This window comes from Pocillopora verrucosa, chromosome 1 (assembly GCF_036669915.1).
Source record: "Pocillopora verrucosa isolate sample1 chromosome 1, ASM3666991v2, whole genome shotgun sequence".
Taxonomy (NCBI): domain Eukaryota; kingdom Metazoa; phylum Cnidaria; class Anthozoa; order Scleractinia; family Pocilloporidae; genus Pocillopora; species Pocillopora verrucosa.
Window position 1 is genome coordinate 7,838,996 of NC_089312.1, and position 24,807 is coordinate 7,863,802.

At 36.5% G+C, this 24,807-nt stretch overlaps 2 protein-coding genes across 2 annotated transcripts; one reads left to right on the forward strand and one right to left on the reverse strand.

Moving 5' to 3' along the window:
- Positions 1-22: 22 nt before the first annotated feature.
- Positions 23-15,199, reverse strand: LOC131785931 (kinesin-like protein KIF11). Its single transcript, XM_059102886.2, has 27 exons — positions 15,013-15,199; positions 14,261-14,500; positions 14,078-14,153; positions 12,756-12,821; positions 12,305-12,424; positions 11,777-11,901; positions 11,212-11,302; positions 10,750-10,816; positions 10,101-10,179; positions 9,294-9,390; positions 8,229-8,324; positions 7,977-8,065; positions 7,264-7,769; positions 6,798-6,907; positions 6,397-6,459; positions 5,459-5,587; positions 5,007-5,105; positions 4,462-4,530; positions 4,189-4,281; positions 4,009-4,070; positions 3,728-3,827; positions 3,564-3,647; positions 3,217-3,312; positions 2,871-3,093; positions 2,443-2,576; positions 1,796-1,978; positions 23-1,233 (listed from the first exon to the last, which is right to left on the reverse strand). The coding sequence occupies exons 1-27, from the start codon at positions 15,066-15,068 to the stop codon at positions 1,042-1,044; spliced, it is 3,345 nt and encodes a 1,114-aa protein (XP_058958869.2). The 5' UTR covers positions 15,069-15,199; the 3' UTR covers positions 23-1,041.
- A 112-nt stretch (positions 15,200-15,311) lies between these two features.
- LOC131785934 (kelch domain-containing protein 2) lies at positions 15,312-24,348 on the forward strand. The gene is made up of 13 exons (XM_059102891.2): positions 15,312-15,510; positions 16,680-16,774; positions 17,172-17,292; positions 17,729-17,838; positions 18,842-18,944; positions 19,551-19,625; positions 20,097-20,177; positions 20,653-20,711; positions 21,767-21,879; positions 22,114-22,180; positions 22,693-22,795; positions 23,284-23,336; positions 23,493-24,348. Exons 1-13 carry the CDS (start codon positions 15,400-15,402, stop codon positions 23,614-23,616), a joined length of 1,215 nt encoding a protein of 404 aa, XP_058958874.1. The 5' UTR covers positions 15,312-15,399; the 3' UTR covers positions 23,617-24,348.
- The last annotated feature ends 459 nt before the right edge of the window (positions 24,349-24,807 follow it).

The following is a 24,807-nucleotide window of genomic DNA, read 5'->3' on the forward strand; positions in this document are numbered from 1 at the left end:
GCAAAAATACAGTAGTACAACATAAGGGTTAAACTTTGGTATTTTTATTAAAGCCAGTCGACAGAGAATATTGTAAGATTTGATTCAGCTATGTACACGATCATAATATATACCAGTCTTCCTATTGATCTTAGAAATCTGGTGTTTGTTTACCCAAATACTCAAGTTCGACCTATAACAGCACCAACTTGTCCAATACGAGACGCATTCTCACTGATTTGGCCAACCTTTAGTTAGGATCTATCAATTAGATAAATTATATTACATTGAACAGCCTGAAGGGTTGGTTCAGACGAACAATAGGCCCCCATCAAAATAAGCTTACTTGGACGCGTTCATTGAAGTCAGATTCGTTTGAATCGTCACAATTGATACGCTTCGGATACATTTGATACGCCTCAATAGCACTTTCGCATTATTTCGAGTATTTTTCCTTACATAGAATCACGATTGCATCTTCCGACAAACAACGATTAAACAAACTTATCTTTAGTAAAATATATAGAACATTTGGGAAGTTCATACAAAATTTTTTTTAACAGCATTAATCTTGCATCAAGACGATGATCAAAAGCCTTTGACAAAATTATGAGAAATTCTCAACTTTACTTTATCACTGGTCATCACTGATGATATCACTGGCTGCCAGAGCTCAGAGAAGTCCCCCATCGACTATCCATTGATACAAGTCGATTATACACAAAATTATGAAAATAATATAAATGAAATTGGTCTTGTTATCACAATTAAACCTCTCGGCCAATCTGGTTTACACATACGACATTGAAAACAACTCAAAGAAAATTCAAAACCTATAAACAATACCAGGTAAATGTTTGCGCCTTTAACGGGAGCAGAAAACGGGTCCCCTTTGATTGATAGTTTCAGATAGAATCTGAAACTGTTGTCGAATTTAAGTTTCGTGGGGGAGTTAGGTCTAGCAAAACTAAATGAAAACCCTGTATAATTTCAATCACCTACACCTTAATTGTAGCAAATAAACTTTACATTGATCATTGTTTCTACTTTGTAAATATCATTTTACTGGGTGTTCATCGATCTCAGGGGACGTTTAATCCGGTCCACAGGAGTTTTAAACTTGTTCACTAATGGAATCTTACTGCCGACACCAGTAAGGTCAGGAATACTTGACGCTTTGTTCACAGTCGACTTTAAATTCTCTTTGTCTACAGGCTTCTTGGCAGACAAGACCTTGGGGCGTGGCACAGCAGCCTGTTGATTAAAAAAAGAGTCATTAATAAAAATAACGCTTTCGTCAGATTCTATGTTATTAGCTCTATGGCTGATCCGGAAGAGTGCATGCTGTTCCCCCGTGAGGTCCCTTCCTTATATAGTCTGAAGGGACCGTAGTGCAGCAGTGCTATTATCATACTTGGAACCAAAGCTTGTGCGTGGTTTAAGGACCAACTCACGTTTAGTGCCCTTATCGAATTGGGAATCTGTTTTGATCTTCTCCATCCCTTGCTTTTCCTTTCTTGATTTTTTTTCTTTCAAGTTTAATAACTGTCGAAAATAATCCAGCATCATGTTCCCTGTCCCAATATTTCACTGGCTTTGCTTCTCTCACGCCACCTTCTCTACCAATCAGATGACAAACCTCACGAATCGCACCTTAGTCACTCACTTTTTCCCGCGCTTTAAGAGTCAGCGTATTTTCACTTTGAGCTCCCATTGGCTCCCTATGAAGTTTTCCTTTATTCCGATTGCCTTATTCGATAATTTATTCTTGGCCTTTCGATTGAGCGCACTTGTAATGCAGTGCAATCTTTCTTACCCGTGGTTCTGCAAACACAGCCTCATCAGCAGTAGTATGAGCATCATTTTCTCCATCCTCAAGGCTGTCGTCATCAAGTAAATCTCCCTCACTGTTGCGAAGTGGATAGACGCCATTGTCTGAACTCACAGTGCTGGTGCGACTTAACTCAAATACTGGTACAGAGTCTTCACTTGATACACTCTGCGGGAAAAAACAGATCAGGCATCACGATGACGTCTAAGTATTAGTGACAAGCTTCATTAGCAAGATGTTAAGGAACAGCTGACCAATTCGCGTCGTTTGACAAGGAATTTTTTTCCTTTGAGGGATTGGTAACAAAACCTTAAAACCGGTTTGAATTTATGCCATGATCGCAGCAATTGGTAAGGAAGCAGAACAAACGAAGCAGTTTATCCGAGAGACCTGTCGCCTCGAAGTGCATCAGACCTCAAGGACACATGGGTTAAAAGACGCGAGAGTAAAAAAACATGACAGTATGAAAGAGCTTCCTGAAAACGAAAACAAGAAAAAGCAGGCAAAGGAAGGTGCTGGTTTGCTAAGAAAGTAACATAAAGAAAATACGTGACCGCCAGTTATCTAAGGATATGCTTTACTAAAGCAAGTGGTTACACCTCAAATGGCATGATGGTTTTACTTCAATGTACCTTAATGGGCTGTGGTTCAGGCGATAGTGCAGGCGGAACGTAACTGCCTTGGAACCTTTCTCTCAGGACATCATGGGGCTCTGTTCTTATCAGCTTGGTGGGGTAGTCAAATGTACGTCTCTGTGGAGTGGCTCCTGGAAAACAATGTATCGCTATTGTTTGCCTGCGTGATTGCGGTGAGAAAAGTGGACACCAAACAAAACGTCATGCGGCACAACTATTTTTTTTTGGGGGGGGGACACCTCTATTTTGGGAACACAATCTTAAGTCTGAACAAAATTTTAAATCTTACTGGCTACGAGCCGATGAGCTAGAAATTTGACTTAAGAGAGAGTGCTGAGGCCATTGAACCAAGTTCATTTGAATGACTTACCCTAAAGCTATATGAAATGACGTCGCGCAGCAACAAGAATGAACGGATCACAAACCTGTTGGTAGATCTTGCTTCAAATCTTTCTGTAGAAACTGGGTCACTCTGACATTAACCTGGTCAACAGTTTCATATTGGTCATGTGACCATGTGTCTACTCCTTCTGATTGGTCGGACAGCAGACGCTCTTGGGTCTTGGTGAATTCTTCGAGCGAGTGTCCATGCGTGGCTAGTGCATTTTCTACGTCACTATAATGTTGCTTTATCTGTTTTTCGCATTCCTGAGTGGGAAAAAAGATACAGGCTTGAGTTTGTATTTTTTTCCCCTTACTCGTAAAAAGGCCACCTTAGGAAAGAATACAATCTCTAGAAAAATAAGAGGTAACACTCTTAAATATTGTTACCTTGACTGAATTCTGCTGTTGAGATGAACAGCCCTTCAGTGTGTCAAGATGCTGTGTGAACGATTCTTCCAACATGTTTTGCCATTGCATGGCCAGCTGCGAAATAGCAAACGCAAGCTTCAGTAGAAGTAATCAAAATCACAACTACTATGTCAAAATACTTTCTTCACTTTTTATGCTTTAACTAAAAACACGGTCTATTATTTTTGCGTTTCCCGCTAGAAAAAAAAAACAAAACAAAAACAGAACAAAACAAACCAAATATCAAAACGAACAAACAAAGCGAAACAAAAAAATAAAATGAAAAAAAGAAAACTATTAAAAAAAATATTATCAAGTTCGTATACCTGGTCAACTTTGTGAGAGGAGTTTACTACATCGTCCTCGACGCTTTTATGAATGTTCGAAGTTTCCTGGATTTGTTCTGCAGCCTGTAGAAGAGAAAAACAAAGAAAATCTAAACCCTCTGAGAGGATTGGAACATGCAGTTCTCAGAGCTACTTCCAATTACCTGTTTAAAACTTTTCTGTGCCTGGATAACGTTGTCATTGACAGCATGTTCACAGCTTTCAGAAAATTGTGACGCACAGTTCCTCAGAGAGTCACAATAACTAAAATCAAAGAAATACAGCGAGAGATTAAACAGACAAAATTAACTTTAAAAACTAACGTTAGCAGACGTAGACTTCGAGGCGTTCTAACGAAGGGAAGAGCCTGTAGTCCCTGCTATAGGAAAAAAACGGAAACTAAAATATTATGATAATCAATACAACCTTTCATTCATTACATTACCTTCTAAGATTGGTATTAGCGCTTTCTACTTGTTTTCGAGCCTCTGAAGTCACTTCTGTGACCTGAAGAAGTGAAATTAAAAGAAAAAATAATCATGATAAAGCAAGGAAAAAAATTAGTTTAAAAGTTGAGCGATTTTGTTTCAATTATTTTGAATTCACGTAACAGGAGATCTCTTACCTTGCTTGCATCTTCTGATAATTTTTCACTTTGTTTGTCATTGACTTCTTGAAATAGCGACATCATCTGCTTGAAGAATGTCTGCTGGAGCTCCTAACAAGGAAATGAGTTTGAAAAATAAAAAGATTTCCACAACTGTAACAGAACTTCCTGTCTTGTTCTCACTCGCTATTGACTTCACTGTTTAACACCTTGAACTGAACCCGGACATGACAAAATGGAGTCTCGTTTGATAAAGAAATTGTCCATAAAATTTTAGATTGAATGTCTTACCTTTACAAGGGTTTTCTGGTTGTTTACCATCAAGTCTGTCTTACTCATTATTTCTCCCAATGCCTGAACCTGCAACGAAAGGAAACTAAGTCCTTGAAAAATTATAGTTACTGCGAACAATATTTACAATAAGTCAGTGCAAAATAACCAAGGTTTACTAACAATTTGAGCTTCAGTTTTGGTAACCAGTGCAGAGCAGTTTGGTCTCCTAAAGTCTGCCAGTTCAAAGATTTTCACCTCACGGCAAAATACGGTGGGTAAAGTTTCGAAGATGTTTTGATTGTATTTTCTCAAAGATGTTTCATTTTTTTAGTATTAGTGACAGATTTAAAAGGAAAACCATTGACGAGATGTGAAGATCATCCCCAAACATTCCGGTTGCCAACAGTCAATTCTTATGCAGCACTGGTGACCAACTGTCCCAATTTTGGACCCTACACAAAGTGCATCATCACGAAGAGCAACAACTTGTCTTGTCACCTAAACAAATAGTTAGTCAGAACATGAAATGAAATAACAAATCATATTGTAAACAATTTATTAACCTGCTCTTGTGAATGTCTGTTTACCATTGCATCCAAACTCTCCAGCATGGACTCTTGGCCCTCCACAAAGGTTTTCACCATTGAAGACAAATTACTCATCTAAATAAATCAAAACAATGGATTAAAGCCTCTTCATGTGAGTTTGGCAGCAGTTCATTGTTAATAAAATTTGATGCCAGCTGGACCAGCTCTCTATGTGCAACAGTGGTGATAGTGTTAAGAAGGAAAATTTTTTTCCTGAGATTCTGATAGCAAAACCCAGATGAAAAGATATAAAAGGCTGTGATTGAAGCATTGAATAATATTATGTTACAGTTGATATATAAAAAATTGCCATTAAACATTTACTCAATTAACAACAATTTAAAGCAAAAAAAAAAAAAAAACTGGCTTGGCACTCAGTATGTGTGCAATATATTAAATGTTTCGGAGCTGAATTGCTCCACATCTACCTTATCGTTGAAAAATGTGGCAAACTGCTTCTGAAAGGCAGCCATTGAATGAACCGAGATTTCAAGTTCCCTCATTTTGGGCAAAAACTCCTCATTCTTAAGGGTGTGAAGCACAGAGCAAATATTATCCTGAAACAAAAAATCAGAACTCTCAAAAACTGAATGTAGTAAAACAAACATTATGTGGAGGGATTTAGCTCAGCCATTTATTGCAAAACAAGGAAGGTGTTTCAATGTAAAAGCAAATCAGGTGTCAGAAATCTAAATGACAGACAGTAGTGGTAATTATATAATAAGCTCAGTCATGCACGCATTCTGATTGGTTCTCACTTATGATCTATTGGAGGACAGACGCATAGATGACGTCATCGTTAAAACTTTTTTTAATTCTTTATTATATAAAACAAATAAATTCCAAGTTGCCGTGCATCTGTTCAGTAATAGATTACAGAGGACGTCAAAATGTGGTAAGAACATCAGTGACACACTCGGCTGCGCCTCATGTGCCACTTTTTTGTTCTAACCACATTTTGACGTCACCTGTGATCTATTACTGAACAGACGCATGGCAATTTGGAATCTATTTGTTAATTGGTTTCCGGCTTTTCACTAGGTTTTCTTGTGTACATGAATACTGAGCTTTATTGCCATTGGTCTGTACATAATTAACCAGTCAGAATCAAATCAAGTATTCTTCCAGCTGCCTGACTGTTTGAGTTTCACATTTATTAGATTACCATAGTTATTCCCCAAGCTTTAATTTACAGCCTCATATACCACAAGAGGCATCAGTGTGCAAGTAGAATTATAATTTAAAGTAATTATAATTTCAAAAAATCATTGAAGAGCATAAGTGCATAGGATGTGTCATAATTCATTCTTGGCCGGTGTCCATGACGTATAGTTTATTTAATTTACACACAAAATTGTCCTTTTACCTTGTTTTCTTGAACCTTACTGGAAACATCACTATGCCAGGTTTCACAGGAACTGTCTTTTTCCTTTAGTTCAAAAAATGATAACCTTTTTTATCATTCATGCATTTTCACCAGTGCAACATAAATCTGGTTTGTCTAAAACCATATTGTGCTATCTGTATGGTACCACTCACCAATAACATTGTTGACATGTTGACAAAATACAGAGACAAGTATTGGACGGGTGTATTTTGCCAAAACGTTGGCCAATCTGTCTTCTATCAACATGATTATCCTTATTATTCATAAGGCTATAAAGTAATTTTTTGCTCTTTTATTTTGAATAATTGTATTCAGTGATACAGAATAAATGAGTTTACCACTTAATAAGCAATGTCTCAAATTTGGTTAATAAGCAATACCTGCTCTCTGGAGGACAGTGCATGCATTTGCACAATCATGTTGTCTTTAAAACTCTGCATTTGATCTTGCAGTTTTAATGATTCATCAGTCTTCTTTGAAACAAGGTTCCCTGTAGACACAAAATTGCAAAGTTAAGAGTATGATATTTGTGCACAGGTTCTTCTGAAAATTGCTAGGTCAGACTTATTAGCCCTTACACTTCCAAGATCTCATTAGCAATTCTCTTTACTGTCTGACATACAATCATTATCATGTTAGTTTGGACATATTGGTGTAGAATCAACTGATAATCCCCTACTTGATATTTTCATTATTTAGACTGTGTGGGATTGGATTGCTACATGTATTCTTGATCCAGTAACATTCCAGGTTAAAAATATGTTCAGAGTCCAACATTTATTAAGTTAAAATTAAAGTAAACAGCCTATTTAATTCTATTTATGCTGATGGCTTCTAATTACCTACCTAAGGTTTTCTTCATTGCATCAAAGAACACAGTGTTCTCTCCTTGAAACTGGTTCAAATTCTTTCTCACTTTTTGAATCAAATTCTTGCAATCCTCTCCAAATGTATCTTGAGCATTGACATTGTGAGCCTCAACAGTTTGCTTACGGTCAAGTTTTGAGTGGAGTCCATGTACATCAGAAAGGCTATCTTCAACTGTGTGAAGAAGAGAAGAAGCCTGACTATGCAGATGATCCTCATTTCTGCTGTGATTGTCAACAAGATACTGATTCTGATCTCTCTCCATGACTGTTGTTCTTAAAGTATGTTTAGTTTCCTTCAGTGAAAGGTTGGTTTTTTGCAGTTCAGTTTCCTTTTCTTCCAGTTCCATGCATCTTTCTTCCAGCTCTTGCTGAGTATCAGTGAACAATTCATTGATCTTTCGCATTTCTTCTTGGAGGGCCTGGATTTTAGCTTCTCTTTCAGCATTCAGCTCTTGCTGAGATTTGATCTCTTGCTGCATAGCACTGGAAAAAAAAAATACAGTCATACTCATTTTCCTTTAAGACGCTACATGAAATTTTGAACTTCACTCTGAAATTTCTTAATTTACAGTGAATAGAATAAACCACACTTCAAAAAAGGAAAAAGGAATGTCTTAAAAAAAAAATCAATATTTGTTTGTGATTTTTGCCAGCTACCTTTGACAACCTTGTCTTTATAGGGAAACTTACTGGTAATTCTCTTCTGCTATGTAAACGCCATTCTTCTCCCTGGCTGCCAGGAGATCTTTCTTAAGTTTTTCTATTTCCTCTGTGTACTCCTGAAAGAATATCATGTGTTATTAATTCCACTCCTTTTTGTAGTGAAACATACAAGGTTGTTTTTAGAGACAGCTGCTTACACAAGCACACTGTACATAGCTATACAGTTGTCAAAACTTATTAAGATCTGTTTGTCTTGATTTTTAAGCAATCATGCTGTACCTTAATTAAAGTTTTCTTTGTAAGTTTTTGATTCACTTCTGGTCTGTTGAGAATGTTCTTGGCCCTGTGAGCGTAATCCAGAGTGCTTAGAGTTTCCTAACAATGAAAGACAAAACACATCATGAATAATGACTTTTAAATCAACAATTCAATCTGGTGCTTTTGATACTGTTTATGATAATTACTAACACTTTGCAGCATGCATGTGATAACATTAGAGTGAAGCCTTCAGTCTCGGAGGAGGTTTGAGTGAGGTGAAAAGACAGGAACTTTCTCAAGTGGAATAAAGAAAAGGTTTTACAACATCAGAAAAATTCAAATCTCTAACTTTGACAGTAACCACAGCTGATATCAAAACAAGATCACACTTCAATCTCAGTTCTACTTTAATAAGAAGATCAAATCATACAGTATGTGACAGCATATTGGGAAGGTCGGTTCGAACGGAGATTGAAACGAACAAGTTTACCCATCATTGGTATAGCCATGTAGTATTTTAGTGCTCTTGCACTGTAGCCTACTTTTTAAAATGACAAACCGCCAACAAAAGAAAAACAAAAGGTCTACCTCATACATAAAAATGAGACAGAAGTATCAAGCTTATGCGCACACATGCAATTTTTTGATACATGCATTTTTTAAATTGGCACTTGAATGCGATTTTTGGTGCATTTCATGTGCATTTTTTGGTTAACGTGTACGCAAGCATTACTGTATGTACCATAGTTTGCTTCTGTCAATATGTTGGTCCTTCTCCTTTGATCCAAAGTCAGCTGCTAATGATCAACTGCCAGATGTTATTGTGACTGCCAATCAAATGAGGCCATAGCACACTGACTTCAGTCTATCAGGGCTTTCCACTTTCCATGGAATTTCAAAAATTTCATCATAAAAGTCAACACTCTTTTTCTCTATTTGTGCTGACCATACCATGAAATGCCACGTCACACAACACATCAAAGAAACAGAGGGGAATACACGTATCTTTTTGGGAAGTGGATGGTCTTACAAATCTAATGGATTTATGAACAGTGGTAAATATCAACATGTATTTACTGATCCTACCTCCAAGTTGCACAGTGCTGGAGATATGGTGGCAATTATGGAGGTTTTAGTGCGACCTCCAAGTGAATCCTGCAACATCCTTGTCAATTTACTCTCCCTGTTTGTGCAAGAGGGAAGCAATCACCAAAAAATTATAAGGTCTGCATACAAGGGACACCCTTCTGCCCCATCCAATAAAATGGTTTGGTCTTTTCAAAGTGAGGAAGAAACAACAACTACCCCCCAAAAGGAAAGAAAAATGAATTTGGAAATCAAAGGGGAAAACAAGTCTTTAGCATTATTTTCAAATCAGTGCAAGCATGCTGAACGGATGCTGCAATACAGTATATGCACATATTTTTTGCCAGGTCTATTAGCCTCTGAACAGGCTCTCTAAACAAGGATGAGGTAGCTAAAATAACAGCAGTAATTTTTTTTGTGTTTGTAGGGCAAACAGAGGCAGGGGCAGGGCAAGCTTTTCGCTCTTCTTCCCTTGCAAATGACTTGCACTTTGCACTTGCTTCCATTCCCCTGAGAGAGACATACAAAAAAAATTCTGCCTGTTTTGCAAGCTAAAGAATGAGGAAAATACAAAAGCTGGAAGGAAAACAAAGGAGGGGACAGGGGTGGGAAGGAGGACAGGGAAGGGGGAGGGGAGAGATAATCTGCCATTGCTCCTCCTTATCCCTCCTTCCCTGCCAACCACTTCATTAGAAGCAAACTCCTCCTGAGTCGTTCCAACAGCTGTCTGTTTGCAGGCTACTGCTCTATTTTCGTGGCTTGTCAATGTCCATACTTAAGGAAATTAGCAACTCAACACTGTGGTACCTGTAAGGTATGTGAGGAGCTCGTTCCACCAGTGATGTGATCACTCTTCCTAATGTCAACAAGCTCTGATTGATTGTTCCTGAGGAAAGTGAAATTATTACTCATTGATATTTTTAGAGGTTTTATTAAATATTACTTTACTATAATTTGTGGAGATGCACATGCTCTGATTGGTTGAGATTTGTATCATATCTTGCTGTAATCACCCTGCACAAGGTGAAATGATATTTTCAATAATATTCAACTGAAAATTAGTAACTCATACAATCAAGATGAAAAGTTAAATACTCTTAAACTTTATTTGAAGATAAATGATAAGAGTTGGACATGCATTTAACCCTTCAGACCCGGATAAGGATTAACATCTAATTTCTCCTTACAGTATCACCCTTGGATCATACATAAAGGTCATGAGAATAAAGGAAATGATCACCAACTAAAGAAGCCCTTGATTGTGAAACAAATTCTCCTTTCAGCACCTTAGCAAATGCATACGTGTACAACATTATGGAGAATATACATACTGATGTTGGGGTCATAAATATCTTGTGAGTTCAAGCATGCCCTCTGATTTGCTTTTAATTAGCAAATATTTGTTAAATATGGGGTATGTTTATTTAGGTTATTCTATTACATTCTGAATTCATACCAGCTTCTCTGAGCCTTTTATCAACAGCTCCTGATCTACCAACGTTTTCACTTCCTGCCAAATCCACCTATAAAATTCAAATACCCATACAGTCACTTGATGCAGTCTACACTATGTGTTCTCTTCAAGGTCATTAATTATAAGGTATTTTCAAGGAGTGGTTCAAATCTAGTAAATTTTATAGAGGTTTGTTTCAAAAGAAAATACATTCAGATTTGAAATCCCGCTGGAGATGAAAATCTCTCAGCACAAACAATGTCCTTTGAAAAACACTTGGTATTAAAGCACTGTAAGGTGTACTAATTCTAATAATGATCATATACCAATATACTTTAAGTGTTTGGTATATTTAAAGACATAACTGCAGAGTACAAGCTTGCTTCCCCACTAACATTGCCAATGTATTATAGCAAGGTTCATCATCAGGTTCAAAATTACATAGAAAACTGCATTTTTACTCACCAAGTTTAACTTGCCAATCTTCAATAATTCCTCACCACTGACAGAATTCTCTTTAATGTGAATGGTGACAGAGAACACAGAATGGGAACGACTAGAAACATACAATTGGTAATAAGCTCTTAAATGGAAAAAAATGCAAGTTTATTCACAAAGAACCAGCAAAAATCAAGTTTGATACTTATTCATCAGACTACAAGTACTATCAACTCAGTTGATAATACTTTATTACCCTGTTATACTCTCCCACCAATGCAGCACCACCTTTCTTTAGAAACTTAACCTCTTTATTCTTTTTTTTCCAAAGAGACAGGTTTATGAGATTTTGTGCACTCTTAGAGCAAAAAATATGGGCTGTTAGCAATCAGGAAAATCAGAGATAACTTCCTTTTACATGAAACAAGGACAGCTAACATTTAATGTGAAAAGGAGAACATGTGTATCAATTGACCAATCTTCCTATACAGCACAGTGTCTTCATGCTTGACTCATCTTATCAAACAATCATAAAGAATTAAAGCCAGTACAAAACAAAGACATTCTCATTATACCTAATAGGCTTTTTTACCTTGAATGTGCATTCATCAGAGTTGCTGCTGTTTGACGCTTTGCTCTGCCTCTTTCTAAAATGTTATACACATCATCTTTGTCATGAACAACAAGCTCTTCAAGTCCTTGAATGACAACAGACCCCTGATGGAATAGAGAGGTATGATTATGAACCATATTCCCCATACTGTTCTCTACACATTTCCAAGGTGCTGACAAGGAGAATTTGTTTAATAATCAATAATTTCTTGAGTTCATGATCATTTCCTTTACTCTTGTGACCTTTAAGTTTGATCCAGGGCTAATATTGTGAGGAGAATTTAGATGCTGGTCACTCTTAGGGGTGAAAGAGTAAATCTTAATAATAAGGCCCACAGCTACAAAGCTGAAGAGCGAAACATTTTTTACAGTAAAAATTCACTTCTTAACTTGAACAATGTAGTAATAAAAAAAGATAGGGAATCAGTCAAGTGCGAATTAAAGACAGCAGCTCATTAGGCTTAAAGATTTCACATTCAACTTTCACCTTTAATTGTAATGTACTCACTTTTCGAGAGGAGTCTTCAAAAAGACGCATTTTTTGGCTGTCCAAACTTGAGCTCAGCAAATCAAACAGTTCTTCATTGTAGATCTCCAAAAATGAAACTCTTACAGAGAATTCACAGTCCTAATGAAAAATGGGAGATTGAATTCAAATTATTGCACAAAAGTAATTGTTATCAACAACTACTGAATGCAAAAAGTTGAATAGTTTTAATGATTTCTGCTTGTTTCATGCAATTGTAGCATCATTAAAATATGATTTATCTGGTGAGGAAAACTGGACCTGAACCTCCCTTCTCTTGAACCCTTTCTGTACCCCTCAAAGAAGTGGTTTCAAATTTTCCTCAGAATTAGATTTGACCATGTGTGTGAGGAATACTGATCAGAAAGTTAGCTTTCACTGTCCTTTCTAAATTTTTTACAAAGTAAATCCTAGCTTAATGCAAATAACTTACAGTTTGACTGTTGAGTTTCTCCAGCAACTGATGCATGGTTCGTGGAATGATTCCCGCTGAGGGATCCTAGAATTAAGGAACATGTAAGAAAACAATCTGATAATTTTCACAAAAAAAAAGATAAAACAATCAAGGATGAGGTAATTTTGGAGACATGAGTCAAGAATTTAATAATGAATTTATAGAGTCCAATTGAAAGGCTCAGAACAAGAACAATCCCTTGATTTTTCGGCCATTTTTGAAAGTGTTCAGAAGTAGTTGTCAACTTCTTCTGAACACTTTCAAAAATGGCTGAAAAATCAAGGGATCATTCTTGCTCTGAGCCCTCCAATTGTAAAACATATAGTATTTAGAAATAGTCATCAGCTGTTTTCCTATGGATCAGTTTAGTTACTGAACATTCTCTTTAAGGGAAACCCCTTTATCCAAAACTGGTGCTCAAATGCCCATCATGATTGTTATATGGTACACATACAGTATCTGATTTAACTTCCCAAGTCCATGATGGCTTACATAATGTAAAGGATAGTAAAGGAAAAAAATTGGAGGTTTTCCCTTTTGATGCACATAAAACCTTTTACAGACTCTTGCTTCTTCAACAACAAATTATGAAGGAACAATGTTTCCTTTTAAATGAGGAAAGCATCTGTTCTTTAGATGATGGGCAAAAAAACCAAACCAAAATTTTTCAAAACTTTTCTGAACCACCTCAAGTTGTCATGTTTGTTGAACTCCGACCACCAGTTTAAAGGAATACCTTTCATTTCATTTCAGACAAAAAGAAATCACAGCTGCAACTTGTTACCAACCTCTTCTGTACCTAAACTCTTTCCATGATCATCCTCTCTGATACCAGTATAATGATGCATTCCCCCCCCCCCCAGAAGAGGGTTAAATGTTTCAACTATCTGGGCATGTCAGTGAGTGCATTGCCCAGGGCACAGCTGATTTCATTCTCTTTTTGGTTGAGAAATGATTGGTACAATTATAATAATCATTATATGATAAGCTGAATTAAACATGCATTTTGATTTAATCTTATTAATGATTTAATGGAGGACAGACATGTAGATGACATCATCATAAAAAAAACATTTTGCTCTTTATCATTATGATATAAAACAAACAGATTCCATGTCGCCATGGGTCTGTGCAGTAATAGATCACAGAAGACATCAAAATTTGGTAAAAGCATCAGTGACATACTAAGTTTTGCCCAAAGTGCCACTTTTTTTTTCCTTACCACATTTTGAAGTTATCTGTGATCTGTTACTAAACAGACCCACACAAACATGAAATCTAATTGTTAATTATACACAAACCTCTTCCCAAGAACAATCTTCTTGACTTCTCTCTCCTTCCATAGTATATGTTTTTCCTGTTCCAGTCTGGCCATAGCTATAAAAAGATATATAAGGCTGATTTACCTTACAGTTGTCAGGAATTATGGTCAACTGAAACATAAGAAGGAAAAATACGAACAGAATAACCTACAGTAGACTTACGCAAAGATTGTACAGTTGTATCCCATCAACACTTCATCTAAGATTGGCACAACAACTGAGCGATAAACATCAATCTGCTTGGTTTCTGGACCAAAAACACGATCAAAGGTAAATGTCTTTGTTGTAGATGTGGCCGATGAAATATTTCCAACGTCGTGTTTGACGACAATCTCCCTCTTCAAAGGTTGGCACTTTACCACAGATGGTGAGCTTTCTTTGACTTCTTTTCCATTACGTGGCCTAAAAAAAATACAGGGTGAAAATAAAAAGATCAATGAAAACACATCTGTTACTTTCGGATAGGTTCTCTCTTCCATTTATTTGCCAACATTAATTTGTGGGTTTGGCAGGGATGTACAAACAGCTTGAGTTCAGTCACTCTAATCTTTAGGGATTCGGACTCTGTACCCGATCCTCTGGATGCCTGTGCTATTTCCATTCGTTATTTACAAAAAAATATTTTTACATGTACAGCCATATGAACGCGAGATGATTCATTCTGAGAAATTTGAAAATATGAAATTTTTTGTGATTTCTTGAACGTAAGATTACAAGTAACTTGATCACCAAAGCAGTGAAAGACGCCAAAGAATCATCCATCGCTAACTCACATCTTAGAGTTATTTAACCACCTAAATCTAATCTGTCTGTTCATAGATCGACTGGCTACGACTACCGATTAATCAAAGAACAGAGAGACTTAAGATAAAATAATTCTGTGCATGAAATCTGTCGATTTTCATCTCACTTACCGACAACGCACGACCACTTGGATGTTCTTCTCTTGCGGCGCTTTGCTTTTGACCATCTTAAAACAAATAACTCTCTTTTCAGTATGTTAAATTTTACGAACAAAGAACGGGATCGGATCTGGCCTTTTTTGTCCTAAGATTTGCAGTTCTTTTACAGTACACAGGTATTACGCTCTCTGCAAGGTATTCGCCGACGTTCGATTTCCGTGCCACATTTGAATGGGCCAATAAAATCCAACAGTAAAAATCACGTGGTAAAGATACGAGCTTTCCCATGGTTCAGTGCAGTCGTGCTTTAATGTTATGTACCTTCATGGAAAGCGAAAGAAGATATGCTTAGAATGTCAGGTGTTGCGATTCCCCTCTTTTTATTCTAAGTAACTGAACATGACATTTGTGTTTCCGTCCATAAATGGCACGGTGAAGCCAAGAGAAAGAAGTGGTCATGTAGCGGTTCACCATGATGGTTATCTAGTAGTTTGGGGAGGCTATTGCAACGTAAGTGAGCTTGAATATTAATTAGGAACTCAATCAATCTTACTTTGTCACCCAAGGTTTATTGAATGAAAATAGATTTTAGTACCGATTAGATCAAAGGAAAATATCATGCAGAACCAACAAGGGAAATTGAGCTACAAAGTCATGATTGGTTTTGGGGTGAGAGGGGCTGGGGGTAAGTTTCCAAGGAAAGTGTGGTGCTACGTGGTGGGGAGGGGTGTTACAAGATAATTTATTTGAGTAGATGATGTGAATTGGCCACCTTAGAGAGATTTTATTTTTCGAATGTTAGCCCTTTATAAGAGTGAAGGGTGCACTAATTTGTAGAATCTCTCTACATGGGTCAATTCACAGTATCAACTCAGTTGATAAAATCGTAGTTGGTTTTGGGTTTCCAGCTTCTTGGTTGAAGACGTGGCACAAGTTTAAAAGACTTATTAGAGAACAAAACCAGTTGGGCCGGGATAACCTGTGAAATCTAAGTGTAAACTGAGGATCACTTGTTCATCTACTGTCATGAAATCGAAATCAAACTAAGGGGGCAGTCAATCAGAATAAAGATCAAAATTGTCTGAGATCACTGAAAGCTCTTGTGAATTATTTCAAGTTAACATTTTACAAGATCACTGAAAGCTCTTGTGAATGATTTTAAGTTAACATTTTACAAGATCACTGAAAGCTCTTGTGAATTATTTCGAGTTAACATTTTATATGATCACTGAAAGCTCTTGTGAATTATTTCAAGTTAACATTTTACAAGATCACTGAAAGCTCTTATGAAATATTTAAAGGTCAATATTGTCTGAGATCACTGAAAGCTCATGCGAGAACAAACAATTATTTTATGTGTGGACATTGGATATGAGATGTTAAATAGCTAATGAGGTGCAAAGCACTAAGTTGGCTATAACCAATGTTGAACCTAACAAGCTTGAATGGAATAATTGTGTTATTAAGTTTCATTAAATCCTGAACATTTGGATATGTAGAGTTTGTTTCAGCTTTGTAACAGCTGGCACAATGCACTTTGACACAAGGTGATGGAATCTAAGCTGATAACTGGAGTTGAGTGACCAAAAACAACACTAGAAATGTATTAATAAACTTTTCTGCTAATTTTTTGAAAAAATTTCAGTCTTTCTTTTTTTTTTATAACTTTTCTACCTAAGGGTGATCCTGAACAGTTTCCTGGATTGCAGTTTCTTGTCGACAGGTATCATCCCAGTAATGAAGTTTGGTTGTACTGCATTGAGACTTCTGCATGGTAAGGATGCATGATGAGCAGACTTTAACTCTTTATATACCAACATCAGTATGTATTTTCTCCATATTGTTCTCTATACATTTCCTAAGGGGCTGACAAGCAGAATTGTTTAGCAATCATGAGCCTCTTTGGTTGTTGATCATTTTCCATATTTTCATGACCTTAATGTGTGACTCAGGAGTGACATTGTGAGGAGAAATTAGATTCTATTCACTTATAGTGATCAAAGGGTTAAGAATGCAATAGTTGACTTTGAATTAACATGTTCTTGTTTGGGAAACTTGGACAGATGTGCTATATCTAGCTACATGTAGTGGCACTGCAGATACCAGATAAAAATGAAAGCCATTTACACTCTCAGAGCAAGTCACTTGTCATTGAATAATTGTGTTTTTAGGAAACATGTTGAAACAAGTGGAGACATACCTCCACCCATGTCAGGATCAACAGCTTGTGTGATTGGTGGCAAATATATGTACATATTTGCTGGGCATCATGATGAAGGACCCTCTTCGACAGTGAGTCTTTTTGGCTACAAAAAATTTCCTATTATTAATTGTACCTAGGTGGCACCTACATGAAGCCTTTAACTTGCAAGATCTGATTGTTACATGTAATTCCTCCCTCCAGCTGCAACACATCTCCTTGTAAATTAGTTGGGAGAATTTGGTGTTGGATAAAGACAACAACCTCTATCTGATTAGTTTGAGTATTCTGATTACATGTTTATTGGATATTGTATGGATGTTATACTTGGTGGAGTTACACATGAATCTCTCCTGACGGTTAAAGGGTGAAAAACTTAATTTTGGATCTTGTAAGCTTTCAAAAGCTGAGTTATAATTTATCAGTTGAAAACTATTTTTTAAAATTGTGTGACTGTCTCCCAACCTTTATGTTCTACGACAAGGTTTCATGTTTGAGTTAATTGGAACTGCATGTTTTCTTTGATAGGTTTTTGTTTTAGATTTGAACAAATTTGTGTGGCAAAATTTGACCGAAAAGATTGAAGGTAATCCCCCTTCAGACAGGGACAAGCTGTGTTGTTGGACACACAATGATTTGTAAGTTATTTAATATTGCATCATTTCATTTGTTTCCAAAAAATTGTGAAAAAATAATAATTTTACCATTTCTCCTTTGTGTTTCTTGTTGTATCCCTCATTTTTATTTCAGTTCTCCTCAAATAGACTCAGGGCATCTATTTGGTATTAGAGAGTTCTCCAGCTACTACACAGAATATTCTATGCTGAAGCTATTTTTTTCTACACCCAAGCTATTTCACGTTTAAATGGTAATTTAGCTTTATTAACTGAGTTGATAGTGAAAATTGGCCACCATAAAGAGTTTCTAAGCTGATGTATCAAGCATTATTAAGCTCTTTGTCCTTTGCTCTGACAAAGGGCTAATGCTTGAATTTTTTAACTGAGAAACTCCACAGGGTGGCCAGTTTACATTATCGGCTTGGTTGATAAAACCAAGGCTGTCATACTCCCACACTGGCAAAGCACCACAGTTTCTTTAGAAACTTACACCCTGTTTCCTTATATTATATATTTAGATTCTCTTATTGCTCTAGACCATTCTCCTGCTTGTATCAATTGAAACCTGTAACTATAATGAAATACTGAGAATGTTTATGTTCACCATGATCATGATGTACCTTAATATGTTGAAGAAACCTGACTTGGAATTACAATCCACAATTTCATTGCTGGTCAGGGCACCCATTTGGGCCTCAAAGAGCCCCTGATCCTGACTTTAAAGATTTCCTTTGAGCTGCCTTCTGCTCACACAGTTTGTTTTAATGGCAACCTCTAAGTCTAACATTGTGAGGATCTACTGCCTAGTAAAAATGAATAAATTATGAAAAACAGTCTTTTCTCAGTGAAAGGCACCAGTAGAACTCTCATAGCCTTAACTGAGCTGCATTTGACACTAGATATTCAAACTTTGCAGAATTGTTATAGTTGTAATTGTGAAAGGTAGAGGGTTGAAACCAAAAACAGTAATTAGCTAGATGATAAATTACAGTTATATAATATATATATTTTTTCATTTGTATAGAATAGTGTATTTTGGAGGGTATGGAATACCTCCAGATCCTCGTAAAGTGGATGAGTCTTGCGGATTTTTCACATTTAATACCAGTGTTGAGGACCAATTCACTGTAAGTTTTTAGTGTCAAACATATTATTTCCAAGGAGAGGTATTCTCCAGAATGATTATTTCCCCTACCAATCAAAGATTTTACAATGTAATTATGAAACTATGGCAGGCATTATGACTTGAGATTCCTGAGTTTGTAAGCTCACCTTGTGGAAACTTGAAATGGATGCAGCCAATTTAGATATTTCTCAGAAACCTGGCCACTCCCTTGTGACGTGTTACAGTCTGACGCCATTTTTATTCTATCTCTTGGCAACCTGTTTGAGCAGTACGCAGAAGAGCAAATTGTAATGCTTTTATGTGACAGTGACAACTTCTGCTGTTTATAAACAGCATTTTTTGGTATCTGTTTATGTTCATATTGGTTGCTAAGTTGTCTTTCAAATGATACCATCCATTTTCAAATGTTTAGTACATCTTGCGACTATTTGTGAAGAGTTAGGTCACTCTAGAGTGGTCTTTGGAACTGCGACACCCTAAAGACTGTACAACATGTCCAGTGAACTAAAATTTGTATCACTTCAAATTTTTTTATGCAGTCTCTGATTTCCTTGGTGAAAAGAAGAGAAAGCTGATTTCCACGTTCTCTTTTATTTTGGTTCATTAGGACATCAGAGGATGGAACAGTCACATGTTTGTTCTGGATACAGAACGTTTAACATGGAGCCAACCACAGACAAAGGTGGGTTTAAACTGAGTACATTTATTTGTGTTGCTTGAATATTTAAATTGCTTTGGTCGACAGTATGTGTATGTGTAATGACAGTATGAAATGTTTTTTTATCCTGATTTGTAACTTTTTTAAAGAAGAAAACAAATGAAAAGAAAGAAACCTCTCTCATTAATAATTTTTCAGCCAGGGTGGACAGGAAGTGAATAAGTTATGGGTAGATTGATTCAGAATAGCACAGGAATGGAAAAAATTAGAATGATGGACTTAGAAAATCTGTGGCATAAAATAAGTTTTATATAAATATGTGTAACTTTGAAATAGCTTCGTTAATACTTTCAAGGAAAAACCCACATTGACAAAAACCAATAAAAATGGTCAGTAGGATAAAATAAAATGTGTGATGTAATGAGATACTCTCAACTTACATAGCATTTTTTTTCTCAGTTGCATTGTTTCTGATGATGCTGTTTTTCTCTGTAGGGGAGAGCCCCCACACCAAGAGCAGCACAGGCTGCAGCTAAACTTGGAAATATTGCTTATATCTTTGGTGGAAGATACATGGTATTGTAGTTGACATCAGCAAACATACCCTCTTTAATGTTCATCATAGGATTTATCATGTAGTAAAGTTTATAGTAAAAAATATTCTGTTTTGTGTATCTCCACATGGCTGAAAATGAGTGCATTTTTTTTAGATAAAACAAATTGCGAATTTGCTAAGTGGTAACAAGTGCAAATTACAAATAGCAATTTTTTTCAATAGGTTATAAAGGTGCACACTAGTTGGTCAAGGAGTATTTGAAAATCTTTTATTTGGAACTTAGTCTTCCTCAACTTGAAGATATATGTGGAGAGATAATGCTTTTAAAGTCAATACTTCACAGGTCTATGTTCCAGCAAAGACCTCTGCATTGTTTGACAAATTAGTTCCTAAACAAGGACAAAACAAGGTTGAGAATTACTAAGTATTAAAGACAAAAACACTTTGTCCATGTGCTGTGTAAGGTCTTGTTAACTTGTTTATTTCGACTGGTAGGAACAACGACGTAATGATTTGCATGCCTTTGATATGGACAGCATGGAATGGAGTGGCAGGTGAATACAGCTTAAATCCAATCATCTATCTACCTTATTGGTACTTAATTTCGCGGGTACTTAATTTCGCGATTTTGGCGAGGCAATATTTCGCGGCGTTTTATTTACGCGATTTCAATAGGCAAATATGAAAAAAGGGCATTAAATTTCGCGATTGAAGCGTTCTCAACTTTATTTTATTTTTCCAAAGGTCTGAACTGTTTAAAGTTTCTAGATAACTGGAACACAACAAAACACATATTTGAAAATTAACGTTAAAAATAAATGTATTACAACGTGAAAACGCATTGTTTCAGTGGTTCGCGGCAACGTTCATAAGGTGACGGAAGTTTTTTGGCCAACAAAATATTGTGCACTTAAGGCACTAAGCGAAATGCTGTTCGTACTTGAAGAAAAACTTATTATCAGAGTTTAATACGAGTTTAACGATAACAATGCATGCATTAAATATCATTCGTTACGATGGCTTTTGTTTATATCTAATGATATAATGATATTCATGATCGTTATGCGATAGCAGCAACCAAGCGACTTCCAGGACGGTTAGCTGATTCAATTGTGGGTCATTTACCAAGAGAGATTTTGAGATGCACTCGTTTTCTCATTTCACGAGGCGGGAACGTCCAAGCATCGACGATCACCACTCGCACAGGGTGGCCTTAGTAGCGTAGATTAACTTCTCCATGCAAAACATTTAACGATTTCACAAATTCAAAAATGGAATTTACGAGTAGAAACCAGTTAATATTTTGCGTTTTGTTGATAAATATCCTGTAAATTTTGTTGCCATTACGAATAAATCATTTTTTTCTACAGTTTGATTTTTTTGTATGGGTATTAAATTTCGCGTGTTTAAATTTCGTGAGGATTTTTTTTCGCGGGTCTTTAATTTCGCGATTTTTTTACAATCGCGAAAAACGCGAAATTAAAGACCCGCGAAATTAAGTACCAATAAGGTATGCTGATTATATTTTTACTGAATTCATTGCCTTATGCCAATTGTATGATTATAAATTACATTATAATGACACTTTTATAATTAATGGTTTAATTAGTATTCCAACAACAGGTAAAGTGCCAGATGGAAGAACATGGCATTCCCTATCTGCTGTCAGTGACAAACATTTATTTCTCTATGGAGGCTTTAACAATCAAGGAGAAGCATTAGGTGAGACTTCAGAGAACTTCAAACTCCAAAAACAAAAAATTTTTTTTTAATGCGACATGTTCAGCATTATTGATGTTTGGATTATTGGTTGATTTTAGGACCACTCTTATTTAGATAAGGCAAGCATGATTTACCACAACCCCCACCTTTTTTAACATGGTTGGGATCTAATCCTTGATGAAAGTTTTGACAGAATGAAAGAATTCTTTTTCAAATAACATTTAATATTTTCAGGCGATGCTTATACTCTTGACACCTCAACAATGATCTGGTTTCAACTCAGTGTCCCTTCAATACAAAGGTATTTGCAATGAAAAAAGGGTTTTCACTGCCTATTGGGAAAGTTCTTGAATAAAATGAATGAAAAACAAAGTTCACTTTTTTGGTTTACTTGTTTGATTTGGTTTCACCTCTCCTAGAAGTTCTCACATGTAGAGAGGAAATCTATTATCCCAAGTCTATGCCATTATAATGCCATCTCATGCTCAAACTTATCAAATAAAGACTATTTGCAAACCCAATCAGTGTGACTGCAAAACCATTACCACAACTGTTCAGGCTAGAGCAGGAGACAGCAGTTGTCAACAGCCTGTGGATGATTCTTGGTCAGTAAAGATGAAAGAATGAGCAGACGACAGAATGTTTGGGTTTTTAGGAGGAAAGACCAGGGCTTCTCTTTGCTCTTTTTGCCCCTTGTTTTTCACTTTTTGGCCAAGGTAACAACAACTTGTGTGATGTAACCAAATATAAAAGCATGATGGGGACAAGGGTTTTTCAAAGAGAAGAGTGACACTTGCTTACCTTTGGTTTCAGTAAACCCATGACTCGAATGTGGCATACAGCTTGTTGTACAACTTCTCCTGGAGAGGTTCTAATTTTTGGAGGATGTGCCACATCAGTGTTAATTCTTGAACAGGTGAATAGGCAACAATTTCAAATTCATGCTTCAGTGTGCATTATCTACTGTACTGTTTCAATCTATGCTACAGTGTATCTTTCTAATGCTGCTCATTAATGATATGGATCGTAGCAATACATACATGTTTGTTATCAGCCAAGTGTTGGAATAGTTTGATGACTGTTTTTGCAATTTTTTTAGGCTATCAATATCTGACTAGTCATCCTGATAGAACAATTTTTTAACTTTCACTTCAACTGATTGTGGTTCAGATTCTTGTTATCACAGACACAAAGCAAGCACCCTCATGAATCAGCAAAAGAGGTTTACCAGGCCTACTCACAAGGCCAGCCTGGTGTGGTGTTATATATGTGTATGATTATTTCTAGCTAAATTCAATAACCAACAGTCATTCTAAGAAACCATAAGGTAAAAGAGGTAGCTTCAAAGAGTTTGTCAGTTGAACTACAATAAGTAATATTTTCTTGGTTTTTTTCTTTTTTCAGGAGCACTGTGACAGTATCTTGATCTTTAGGTTTACACCTCAGCCTTTGAACTTGTAAGAAATTATTTTTCATTTTCTACATGCAAACAACAGAGGGGGAGGGGAGGGACGGGGGAGCATATTTCCTGTGTGTTTTAGAAGTCTTGATGCCTCAAGAAACTTTGGTTAATATTTGATATGGTGCCTGAATAGTGAATTTTTTCCTCTTAGATTATGTGCAGATACAGTGGTCAAGTGTTATTCAACCCTTCAAAAGCAGCTCAGATCCCTCCCTAAGAATCTGCTTATGTCACTCTTTCTGCACAGAAGACTGCAGGCCAGTGGAAAAATATAAATGACATGCGTCAGAATCTCTAGAGTTCTAGTCACAAACGTTAGACAAGATCTTTAGTCACGGCATCGGACATGCCTGGTTGCCAATTTATAATTATGTTAGAGAATTCTATGAGGCACCGTAAGAATTTTTTTTTCCTAAAAGTTGAACAAGTTTAATGAGATTTGGGATGAACAGTTTGAAGCGTGTACATGGGGAGCTACAGTAGGCTGTTTCTTTCAATATTTTGGTGTCTTTTTGGGCCTTGAATGTGCCCTGTGCTGTTTTAGATCAAGTGTTAGTAAGTCTAAATATCAAGATTTGTAAGAATCGTTTGTGAAAGTGAATTACTGGCGATGAATCAAATTCGCACTTTTCCCGCCACATGGTGCACGTGTTTGTGAAGCTATTAATTTTCTCCAGTTTAGTGCAAGCACTATAACTTGTGTAAATACGATAAAATGTTACATTTAACTATAATTTATATATCAGATATTACGCACAATTTCAGTTTGAATTTCCTGATATCAGACGCCATTAACATGCATTAAGCTAAAACATCAGTAAAATAGATATGTAACGTGGAGTTTGTCTAACATCCGGGAAAGTGTCTTTCGAATGTCACTCGCCAGAAAAGGCCTGAGAATGGACAGATCAACAACTTGGATCTTAGAATCAAATTCACGTTGGTAATCGAGATTTCGAGCCTAGAGTATCAAACTGAGAATTAAAAACTTGAGTTGCTGTGCTGGATTCGTTGCGTGGATTTTCTGATGAATACCCATAAATCGCAGCGGAGTATGTTTCATAAAAAGCAATGCGTGTTAGTCCACTGTATTCATAATATGCCGTCGAAACGGCCCGGTCTACATCGAAAGTGATTACAACTAAGGTAAACGAGATGAGTAATACCTATAATTTGCTCCAGAAATATGTTTTGCCTCCTCCGAAATTACCCTCCTAGAATGTGGTTCAAAATGCATTTCGGACTGCGTTCCGTAATTGCTCATGTCAAATGACTTCCTGGCTCTAGCGAAACAAACGTGTTTCTTGGAGTGTGCAAGATTTTAATTCCCGAGCGTGTTTCAACGAAACGTTCTCGAAAATCATTTAAAAATACGACTTCTAAAATGATTCAAACTGTAACACCAAAGTGAGTTCAGTCGTAAGCTTGATCCTAAGTTCCCTGAAGTGCGTTTTCAGAGTGCGTTC

Excerpts from the sequence above, each read along its gene's own strand:
- LOC131785931 (XM_059102886.2), bottom strand. The coding sequence starts at position 15,068 with ATGGTCAAAAGCAAAGCGCCGCAAGAGAAGAACATCCAAGTGGTCGTG. Across the intron at positions 12,822-14,077 it reads AAGATTGTTCTTGGGAAGAG|GATCCCTCAGCGGGAATCAT; the intron begins GTTTGTGTATAA and ends CCTTAATTCTAG. Across the intron at positions 3,313-3,563 it reads CCTCTCACAAAGTTGACCAG|CTGGCCATGCAATGGCAAAA; the intron begins GTATACGAACTT and ends GCTATTTCGCAG.
- LOC131785934 (XM_059102891.2), top strand. The coding sequence starts at position 15,400 with ATGACATTTGTGTTTCCGTCCATAAATGGCACGGTGAAGCCAAGAGAA. Across the intron at positions 18,945-19,550 it reads GTGTTGAGGACCAATTCACT|GACATCAGAGGATGGAACAG; the intron begins GTAAGTTTTTAG and ends TTGGTTCATTAG. Across the intron at positions 20,712-21,766 it reads AGCATGGAATGGAGTGGCAG|TATTCCAACAACAGGTAAAG; the intron begins GTGAATACAGCT and ends TGGTTTAATTAG.